Below are 11,889 nucleotides of genomic sequence, written 5' to 3'. Positions count from 1 at the left end.
TATTTAGAAACGATCAATACATTTAATAAAATAATATTCTCCCACTACAATTTGAGTGGGAGCTAAAACAATCAATTATCATCTTTTGCAACCTATAATTTTCTCTGATTGAGCTCCACTTGGATTTAATTCTTTAGAACTCTTATTGTCAATTGTGGAGTAGTACTTTGAAATATGACCAGACTCATGAACACTAATAACATATGTTGGAGCCCAACAAACATTTGCACTCATGATATTTTCATAGTTAACATAAGACAGTAGGGTACTATAAGTAGTACCACCCCTAATTTCACCAAAATTAAATTTAAGTTTGGTCCCATTTTATCATTCTATTTGGTTTGAAAGTTAGTTTACACTCTCATAGCCCTCTTTAATGTATAAAGTAGTTATCAATTCCCAAGAGTAGCAATTTCAGCTTTGTTTAATCCTTATAAAAATTAATAGCACTTCTCTTTTACAATTGATATCGACTGTGACACATACCTCAATAGCACAATAAATTCTATATCATTTTGCATGCATGTCTTCTCATATTGCACTTCTCTTCAATAGATAAAAATAAATAGCACTTTCCCTCTACGATTAATACCCGATGTGATGCATATCTCAATACTATAGTAGATTCTATCTCATAGCATATTCATCTTCTCACATTGCATTTGTCTAATGAATTTTTCTCCTATTGCATACCCACCGCCATTTTTTAGCTTCTCTATGACACATACCTCAATAGCACAATAAATTTTACATCAGTTTGCATGCATGTCTTCTCATATTGCACTTTTCTTCAATAGATAAAAATCAGTAGCACTTGTCCTCTACAATTGATACCCGATGTGATGCATACCTCAATAGTATAGTAGATTCTATCTCATAGCATATCCTTCTTCTCACATTGCAGTAGCCTAATGAATTTATCTCCTATTGCATACCCTTCACCATTTTTTAGCTTCTCTGTCTTATATGAAAGTAGCAGGGATACTCTCTTCTCTTAAGAATATGTCATATTATCCAAATTTTTCTTGATACATAATAACCAATTCTTTGCTTCAGTCAAACCTTTAGTTCTCTTGAATAAAAGTGTTTGTAGATCTTGGAAAACTTTCAAGTGGTCGCCCACTGCAATTATATAGCTTTCACTTGACTGTGATGTAGAATCTTGAGTTAATTGTATCATTACCATCTTCATATGGGCAAAACATTAATGCTCATAGTAACAATAAATGTTAATTCAACTTTTCATCTCCTACATCCTCCCTTTCATTCAGTCACCAAAGGTAAAGTAAAATTAACTATACCTCCCAAAATTTTTATGTTTTTCTTTTCATACATAAGAAGCAATTCTTATGTATTTATATAATCTCACACGTAAACTTTCGAATTTACAACATACAACAACACTCAAATCTTTAATACCATATAAGAAAGTAATACTATTATTATTTCTTAAAACAGAAACACACATTTTCATGCATAAATTTAAAAAACCAAATTACCATGTCTGCAAATATTTATACAAAAGTGTTGGTGTGCGATGTGCAAATACATTATAATTATTCACAATGTAAATTTTCCAATTTTTAATAATTTTCTCTGTGGTCATCATATCTGATTTTTCAGTGCTATTAAAATTATGAAAATTAATTTCGTGCTCAAATACCAGTTTTGTCATGACAATGTTGGCTTAAGAAAATTAAGACCAGAGCAGACAATTGGATGATGAAATTTACATTTAAATTCATACCATTAACAAAAAAAAAAAATCATATGAAAAATCAAAAGATCCACCATCAAATAAAATTTAAATCAGTTTAAAATAAAAACAATTATAAACATAATCATCTCTCTATAATTTGATCCCATCTTATTTAAATAGCTTAATTCACTTCCATCAGTTATTCTTTAACCTAAAACATAAACATGAAAATGTTAGTTTAATTCAGCTTGCCATCAAAATCTCAATGAATAATTACTTCCCTAAAACTATAACATAATATGTATGTTTGTCAAATACATTCAATCATTATGAAATCTTTTAATAATTTAAATATATATATATTATAAAATAATCATTGCATGTTAACTCTTAGAAACATCATAGAAAAGCCAATGAAAGAGCTCTGTCTTTGTGCGAATAAGCGTTTCTCTACGATTATTGAAAGGTCGTTTGCACGTACAGTGGAAACAAAATATACAGCTTGTGTACTTGTCTTGGCCATTGTATGCTGATCAGACATGCAATAAGATAATTAATCATTATAAATATATATGATTAGCGTTTCTTAGCTATCTAATTAATATATATTAAATTAATCTGGCCAACTAAGCAAGGTTTGAAGTATTGTTTTGGTTGACTGAATCATTGCAGAGCTTAGATCCATGGCACATGGAGCTCTCCCATGCAAAGATGATAAGTGAATTATATGTGTGGGAACTGGGAACAAGAAACAATGAAAGTGTATTCCCTTTGAGTTCAAAAAGGCTTAATTAAGTTTTCAACGTTTTTAATGTATATTTTATATGACAGATATAAATCAAACTTTACAAATTTGCTTGTTTGTTTCTTTTTATCATTACTTGGGCTGTCAAGACGGTTTGCTGTTCGTGAATATTATGTGTTTGGTTCGTTAAAAAGCTGTGTTCGATTTGTTGGTTAAGTTAACAAGTCAAACACGAACAATTTTTTTTTGTTCTCAATATATAAACGAGCCGAACACGAACAAAGATTTGTTTGCTAAGTTAACGAGTCAAGCACGGACAACACGAACAAAGATTTGTTCGTTCGTGTTTGACAAGCACAGACAACACGAACAAAGATTTGTTCGTTCGTGTTTGACTCGTTTTGGCACGAAATACTGCTCATCAATTATATATATACAGGGCTACAAAGATTTAATTGGCTACAAAGATTTATAATCAATTAAAAGTATTAATTAAGAAAATAGAATAAAAATTATTAGATTAGATTCAAATGATGTTTTAATATAAACAATAATTTTTAAAACTTATAAACCCTAAATATCTTATGGCTACGTGATTAAGGTTGTCAAAATGACTCTTTATTCGTGAACAACTCGTGTTCGGCTCACTAAGCAAACAAGTTGAACACGAAAACACTTTTTAAACTCGAAATATAAATGTGCATAACACAAGCTAAGCCCAAGCTTGCTCGTGTTCGGCTCATTTACACACCTACACATAAAAATATATATTTGATGCCCGTCATTTATTTAATAATTCGTCTGAATTTGTTTTTATGAATGATATAACTCATTTTCATAAAGCTAAGTTTCGCTTTAATTTAATTTTGGTCAAAGCTGGGAGATTATTCTGTTCAGCTGGCTTGTTACTTTTCTCTTCCTTCAGATTTGTTTATTACAAATTTCAAGAGGCAAAATAGGATTAGGTAAGTGGTGATGGTGGGATTTATCAGTTCAAATTGACTAATTAATTTATATATCTCACCTCTTATGGATTTACCTATTTAACATCTACATATTGTTCTTTATATTTGTAACAATTTGGTGTTATAAATCATTGTATAAGAAAAAGACGTGCTCGGCTTTCAATAAGTTGGGTGTTGACATATATACACACAATTCTTAGTGTCGCATAACTCGGTCTGTTGGTTGGCATTCAGGATATAAGATCCCTTATGTTGAGGGATTGAATCGCACAATTGGCATTAAGGAGGTGGTACTCGAATTGTTAGACACATTAGGGGTGGCTGGAGACTTGTATAATAGCTTCTAACCATTCTTTTTTTAATATATATAGTTAAAAAGATTGATCAGCGGAGACCGCCGATCCGATCAACCCCTATAGGTTGGATTGAACTAGGGTTACACTCTTAATACTGGCAATTAAACTGCTCTTTTTTTTGTAATGATTACATTACTTAATATATGAATCTCGATTGTATTTCAATGCATTTAAAGAAAGATATATAATCAATTAAAATAATTTATTAAAAATAGAATAAAATATATTAAGTTATATTTAAATGATGTTTTGATATAAATAATAAGATTTAAAGCTCGTATCAACCCTTAATATCCTAAGAATGCATGATTATGGTTGTCACACGACTCTTTGTTCGCGAATAGCTCGTGTTCGGCTCGCTAAGGAAACGAGCCAAATAAAAACACAATTTTTTTGTTCGAAATATAAACGAGCTTAACACAAGTTGAGACTGGGTTCACTCGTGTTCGGCTCATGTACACCCCCTAATCATTACTTCCTTATCATAAATAATTTTCTATGGGAATTATGAGCTGTAAAACTCTAAGCGAGGATTTCACAAAGTAGAAACACACATGCACGTGCACATGCAACTCTCTCCCTCTCCCTCTCCCTCTCTGTGTATTTGTAAATATGATAAGTCAGAAAAAAAAAATATCATTCGACATGGATCTTGAAGCAATGAATACCAATCTTAGAAAAATTTTTGAATAAGAAATTATTCAAATTTAAATTAAAAATTAGCTAGAACCTCGATTTCAACAAACTTACAGTCAAAATGACCAGCTCGATGAGACGGACCCAATGCCAATGATAAAAATAGTGGCTAATCTTGAATAGGAATTCTTCATTCATGAATTCATAGACGTACTAGACCTCAAATTGCGTCTCCTTGAAGTCTCGAAACCTCAGCATCTGTAGTATTTTATCCTTAGTGATATGAAGGGAGATGAGCAGGGTTGTCGTTTCTCCCACTTATCGTAGAATTCTAAGTTGTTATGTGCAATGAAAAATCCTACATACCAATATCTCACAGGATTATTCTTTTGAAGATCCAACATCTTATTACTAAATGATATGTGATCATTTGCGCCGCTTGTAAAGCCATCCAACCGGGCTAAAATCTTCAGCGTCAACTTTGACCCATGTTTCCTAAAAAAGGCTATCAGTCCGATGATGATTGTCACTACTTGACAAGAGAGTTGTGCAATGCTAGCTTAAACTGCCTTAAGAATCTCTATCAGCTCAGACGCTGAAAAAAAATTACAGGCTAGCTTGCAAGGTTGCCTTGTAAATAGTATCACATCTTAAAAGGAAGAGAATAAACTTGATTGGTTGGGAACATTAACTTCACCACCATATAATTTAGGAAAAAAATTTTCTTCCAGAACACATCAGGCCATTCCCTATCTGGTTTGATTTCTTCTCTTTGGGGTCCTGACGCTTCCTCTGATTTTCAGTAAGGCGGTATTACCTGAATTTCGGTATGTTGAAACACAAAAGGGGAATTCCATTGATTGCCCAAAAATGGGCTTTGATACCATGAGATGCGCAACAATAATAAAAAAAAATGGAACTTCTTTGAGCTCATAAAAATAGGTTGAGAGATATTGAGGTGGGCAATAACAATGCCAATGTCGTTGATTGCAAAAAAATAAACTGGGAGACTCCACATTTTTTCTCCTCTTTTTGACCTTAGTATAAACACAAATAAACAAAAAAATTATCAAAAAATGTCCAAGATTTGAGTGTTTATGCAGAAGCCCGTGCAGACCATCCAATTTAGCGCAATTAGATGGCCGTACGACCTAATCCGCATCAAAACACTAGCTTCATGTGATTATATGTTTGGATCCACATAGTTATAAGTGTGATAGATCCTGTAGTCCGCAAGATGACGTGTGTACCATCATATCATTTCGTGCAATCATGCCGCACAACCCAGCTGTCTGATTTGCATCTCATGGATTGTCGACCAACCCAGCGACTTGCCTGATCCGCCAGCACAGCCCGAACATGGTGATCTGCCTGACCCGCTATACGAATCGGCAAGACACAGACCCACTCAGTCACTACGACCCAATAACAACTTGCTCCGTTGTTAGACCCGCTCAACCATTTGACCTGCTCTGACCCGCAAAGTTGGCTTCCCAAGGGCACTACTCGCCCCTGCCCACTGTCAGTTAGAGCTGTTCGTTGCCTGCCACTGTCATCAGTTGCCACTAGAAAAGACATAATTTTACAAAGTTTTCAGAAATTTTGCCCGATTATTACAATTTTGATAATTTTTAGATTAACAAGTGAAATTGCCCAAAAATTAGGGGCAACTTGTACGTCATCAACAAAATTTATCATTTGGCATGAATCATGAAGAAATTAGCCTGAATCTCAGTGCAATTTTTTGGCAAGAAAAGTTCAAACTCCAACTAAAAATAATCGAGAAGTTCAATTTTAGAAAACCTAAAGTCAAACGGTCTAACTCGATGAGACGAACCTAATCACACTATAATTGATCTAATATGAGTCAAATCAGACCCGTATTAAATCACTAAGCAACATTTTGAAACTTACGATGCCTAATTGGAATGCCATAAGGATTTCAAATCTGACAAACATATAATCAAATTGAGTTTCTCGTTGAGATTCCTCCAATGAGCTCAAGATCACTCAAATCCCACATCATTAAGGCACTCAAATGTCCATCCAATCAAAGGAATCTCTCAAGGATATCCAATGGAGTGGTCCATGTTTCATATTTGTAGGGAGACCTCTCCCAAACTCTATAAATAGAGGCATACCTTATTTTTCAAAGGAAATTTTAACCTGAGCTTGGAAGAGGATTGAGAGAAGAATGAGTTGAATTCTTGTGGCATTTCTGCACGGGAGATCCTTTGAATGCTTCCCATTCTTGCAGCTGCGACCACTATTAACCATCACTTCTCGGCCTCCATGGACTAGTGTCGGTAGCCCTTTGCCCTTTACAATGAAGCCAGAGATGGACCTAAGTTTGACGCTGCATAGTAACAAAGCGTTGTGTGGTGCAACGACCAAAATCGAGGAGTAACGACTTCATATCTTACGAAGCTCCTCTCGTTCTAAATACATCGCAACGGCGCACCTTGAAGAGGATGCAATGATTCATGGACAACTACTCCCAAAGACAATCACTCTCGACTTTCGTGTAACGATTCTTTGGATATACAAAAATTGCACTTCAAAAACTTGTATAACACTTTCTCACCTGTGGGACTAAGGCTTGCACATGCACTCATCAGATTATAGTGGATTGTTCTGATTGGGCTAGACCCCGTGGTTTTTTTTTTCCTTCCGGGGTTTTCCAAATAAAACCTTCCGGTGTCTCTACCTATCATTTCTACTTTTTGACTGTGTGATGGATTGTCATACATTGCTGAAACAATAATCTATTACTCTACCAACACGAATTCTCCAACTTGCATCAATACATATACATATACATACATACATATAAAAACGAGGAGCTGAAAACCTGCACAAAAAAAATTGGCAACACTTAAAGTCAAAAGATTTTTATCTGAAATCCGGTAGAAATTATAACAACACAATATTTAATATTTACTATTCCAGCACATATTTGAGAATGAAAGTCAAAATATTAGACTGCATCCCACTGGATAGCATAAAAACAAAGTATATTTATACTTACCATGGAAACCTTGCAACCACTAAAAACATTCATGCATGCATGCATGCATGCAAGTGGACATTTTTTAAGAGGTCTTAGCTTGAAATTGTCCCTTTGAACTCAGTCATTTTATCATATTGGCTCTTTCCAACAAAATTCTTAAGTATTATCTTCTTCTTCACTTATATTATAAAAACCAATGAGAATTTGGTTGGAATCACTAGAACCCCTTATTATCAAGTATATTTTATTCTTTAAATCGATTTTGAAGCACAAAAATCTCAACATGACATAAGAATACTTGGCGGATAGAACATCTCATCACAAGTGATACAAGAATATATGTACTTGGTTTCATACTTGCTGTTAGTTTCTCTATGATTGGCAATGTATTGCTTTCACTTCAATCTTTTGTGCAGTCATCTGAACACTTGTAGCTAGAGTCAATGATTCATGTCGCTTGCCTTCTTATATTATCCTCAATTTTTATTTTTGTTTTTTCTATCACTTAAAGAAGATATTTCTTTCTCTTTATAAGTTAAAATAAAATAAGGTCATACAAATCAATATGTTGGTAAGCTACTAGAGAAATACAATCTCTTCATGTGGTATAAAAGAAATTGTCAGGATATAAATTATATTCACTTTTTCCCACATTATGTGTGTTGTGTTAATATGCTAATTAACAACATTAATTACATTTCAACTGCCTTTAGATTGGGTGTATTGGTGACAACTTATGCTATACTTCTCATATTCTATGATCATATAAATATGTCACATTATTGTGTTTGTATATATTATTGAGTAATTTGAGTAAGTGGATCAAATATACATTTTTTCTATTATTGACTTTAATGTAAATAGCAAGAGAATGAAAGGTAATACTATACAACTATCTATCTATCTATCTATCTATCTATCTATCTATCTATAACCAGAACTGGGTGGCCAAAAAAAAGCTAAATTTTAGTTTCATATCAATTAATAATAAAAATAAGTGTTATTATAGAAAATATCAAATGAATGACTTAGAGAAAAAATATTTGAGTTGAAAAAAAAAATTATAAAAGTTGTTTATCTGATTGAACTCCAAACTTCTTTATGTGCCAATTTTAATTATTAGTATTAAACCTTATGATTCATGTGGAATCAAGTGATTTATGCAATTTATGCCACTTATGAGTCTTGACACATTCATTGTGGTCGAACAAAATTTAAAAGTGAGTGATTTTTTTTCCTATTCATATTATTCTTCAAGTCTCTATGTTAAAACATAATGCATTTTATTAATGGGCTTTCTAACCTAGAACGATGCTCTCTCCAATCTAGTTAGGTATATTTATCATTGAGCTAGGTCTTGGATAACAAAGCCTAATCTTTTTACATGAAGTCCAACATCAGTATGCACTCCCTCATAGTAAAAAAGGCATAGTCCATTGACCACAAGTTTGTAAATTAAGATGAACATTGTCATGCATAATTCCTCTTCAAAGTAAGAAGTACAACGATCCAGTGAGATTATCATCCTAGTTGATTACTTTTATCTTTGTGACAAGTTTTATGAAAACACAAAGTTCAAGCGTTTAAAGAGTACCATAAGTTGAAAAGATAAATATTTTTTTTCTATCATTTGTATTTTATCTTAGCAATATTGGGTGAGCACTTAAAGGGTACCATAAGTTGAAAGACTACATTTCTCTTCAATTTAATTCTATGTATATTTTAACTAATTCTAGGTCAATAAAATCAAAATGTTGCTTTCTAATTCAAAGAGAAAATTCTAGTTTCAATCAAAATTATGATTGAGTATGATCAAGATTAACAAAAGAAAGCCTAATACCTTTCACCCTTATGCCAAAGGAGAGGAGTTCTACTAAGCATGCTATAAGTCACTTACATTTTTATGTGCATTTGAGTGGAACCTAGTCACTCTCTAGTTATCTTCACAGTGTTCCCTTTTGGGTCAAAATTTAAAGGTGCTACCACATAGGATCATCAAAGCATGCAAAGCCTTTGTTAGAAATCAAAGTTAACTAAGCGATCTTTAAAATTATTAAGCACAACCTATAATATGCACCACCCCCTTGCTGGCTATTTAGATTCTAAGTGACCTCCTAATTCCTAGATGCCTAATTATTTCAGGCAAAATGATTCTTGAACAAACTCTAAACTTGGAGAAAATATTACGTCTGATAAATAGGACGTGCAAACGATGGAGTGGATTGCACCACGTAGTCGTTTAACGGCATGATGCAATCCATACCATCTTCTGGACATTATATTTTTCCTAAAATTGAAATCCATAAGTACCTGTGTTCGGTACAACCTCCAAGGAAGTATAGAAAAAAAGCAAAGAAATTTCATTATTCCACACACAATTCCAATATATTACATGAATATCTATTTGTCATAAACAGAGCCCTTGATAGCTTACTCAACTATTTCTTCTAATTACCTTATAGAGTTTGATTACTCGACAAATAAATACATTAAAGTATACTAACTAAATCCAAGCTTCACCAGCCTTTTACCATATGCACCAACATTTATGGTTAATTAATTAGAATTGAAATTTGATTAGATTAGATTAATATTTTCTTTATTTTTGAAATATAACAATACTGTCTAATTTTCAAAGATATCAACTTGAATAGCAACATGGAACTCTGATCATCTTAGCTAAAGTGAAGAAGTCGAAAATCAAAAAAGAAAATCGAAAAACAAGAACACAAAAATTTACGAAGTTCGGCAATTTGCCTACGTTCTCGGGAGCAGAGCGATCTCAGTATTCAAATCAAATATATAGATAAAGTCCACATATAAAATTACACAAATACACCTGCACCGTATTGCGAGAGCATTGCTCCCGCACCCCCAACCCACTCAACGAAACTCCCCCAATTGAACAGATGCTTCCACTAACTCGCTTCGTTCCGCTCCAGCATCTGTCCCTTATCTGGTATTTGAGCCATATCTAACATTAGCCAACGAACAACCAAATTGTGATCCTGTAGCAAAATATTTCATCTATGAATGAGATGTCAGGGCTGTGCCACATGTGCTGAATCCAAGAGCACCACACTATAACGTTAGTAATATTCAATTCTTCTATTAAAAATCTTTTGTGATCTTCCCAATCATATATATATATTATGTTTATAAATATTAACGAAGTTATGCCTTGTCAATTTGTCATAGCTCTCATATCCCTCCAAAACGCCTGCTCATTTCACCTGGCTTATATAAACCTTTGTAATTAGTCGTCAATATAGAGACAATGCATGCATACAAAATACACAGCAGTTCTTTTTGCTGCGTACGTAACTCAATTAACCTTTTAAGCTATAACGTTCCCTTCCAAAAAGATTACATATTTACTATTATTATTATTATTTGGCCAAAAGGTTAATTATATATTAAATTTTTTTTAGTCAATTATTTCATTTATTTTTTCCACTAAATTTTGGTTTCTCCCCATGGAATAATTTATTATTCCTAAGTACTTTAAAGGCATTAATTTCTTCCATCCTTCCATCCTTTAACAAGGCTATTTGTTGATAGCATGTGATGTCCTAAAACATAAATTTGATAAATTATCCTTAATTAACAGATATGTTTAGCATTATCTCAGTAATATGATTATTTAACATATAATACTTGGTTTCATACAGGAAGCATGAATAACAACATATTAATTATCTATCATTAACACTAATCCACATGTAAATTGAAATTTAAAATTACTTCAGATTAAAAAAAAAAAATCTGATTAATTCTAATTTATCTTCTAACCAAAAAAAAAAAAAAAAAAACAAATCATAATTTTGAAACCCAAATAACTTCTACATATTTCTTAAATTATGCAATGAATCAATAGCTCATCACCATCATTATATGAAACCAATAGAAACCCTAGTCACCATCAAAGCCGAAGCTCCAAATCCAGTTCTTCAGCCCCAAGTTCTTCATCCTCCTTACTACTCTCGCTGCTTGTTCTCAAAGATCCCACTTTATCAAGTAGACATGAATCCTCATAAGTGCTACTCTGTGCAGCAAAATTTATTGTACCAACCCTAGAGAGCCCTGAAGAAGAAGCCATAGAAGCCGGTCCTGAATTAGCGTAAGTAAAGAAGAATCGGTTGCCTTCCGTCACCGGGGGAGCCGGTGTTGGGGAAGATTGTTGGTTGTGAAGTAACTGCATCTGTGCTCGGTCGCGGCGGTGCACGTTCATGTGGCCGCCGAGAGCTTGCGCTGAGCGGAACTCTCGGCGGCAGAAGGTGCAGGAGTAAAACCGTGGCGGCCAGGTAGTCCCCATGGCACTACTCCTGTCTTCTGCAAAAGCTCTAACCTCCCATGAGTCATCTTCATTTGCGGTGGAGAAGGTAGGAGGAGGAGAAGGCGGATGGCTGCCATATGTTAACATGGTTGAATTTGGTTCAGAGGAGGAAGAGGAGTTGGAATGGTGATGGGAGGAAAGA

General features: G+C 33.6%; 1 protein-coding gene across 1 annotated transcript; it reads right to left on the bottom strand.

The window, feature by feature from the left end:
• Positions 1-11,333: 11,333 nt before the first annotated feature.
• LOC110031062 (transcriptional regulator SUPERMAN) lies at positions 11,334-11,834 on the bottom strand. The gene has a single exon (XM_020734097.1). The coding sequence runs from the start codon at positions 11,832-11,834 to the stop codon at positions 11,334-11,336; it is 501 nt and encodes a 166-aa protein (XP_020589756.1).
• Positions 11,835-11,889: the final 55 nt, after the last annotated feature.

This window comes from Phalaenopsis equestris, unplaced genomic scaffold, assembly GCF_001263595.1.
Source record: "Phalaenopsis equestris unplaced genomic scaffold, ASM126359v1 Scaffold000765, whole genome shotgun sequence".
Classification (NCBI taxonomy): domain Eukaryota; kingdom Viridiplantae; phylum Streptophyta; class Magnoliopsida; order Asparagales; family Orchidaceae; genus Phalaenopsis; species Phalaenopsis equestris.
This window is presented reverse-complemented; position numbering and strand designations above follow the sequence as displayed.

Excerpts from the sequence above, each read along its gene's own strand:
- LOC110031062 (XM_020734097.1), bottom strand. The coding sequence starts at position 11,834 with ATGTTAACATATGGCAGCCATCCGCCTTCTCCTCCTCCTACCTTCTCC.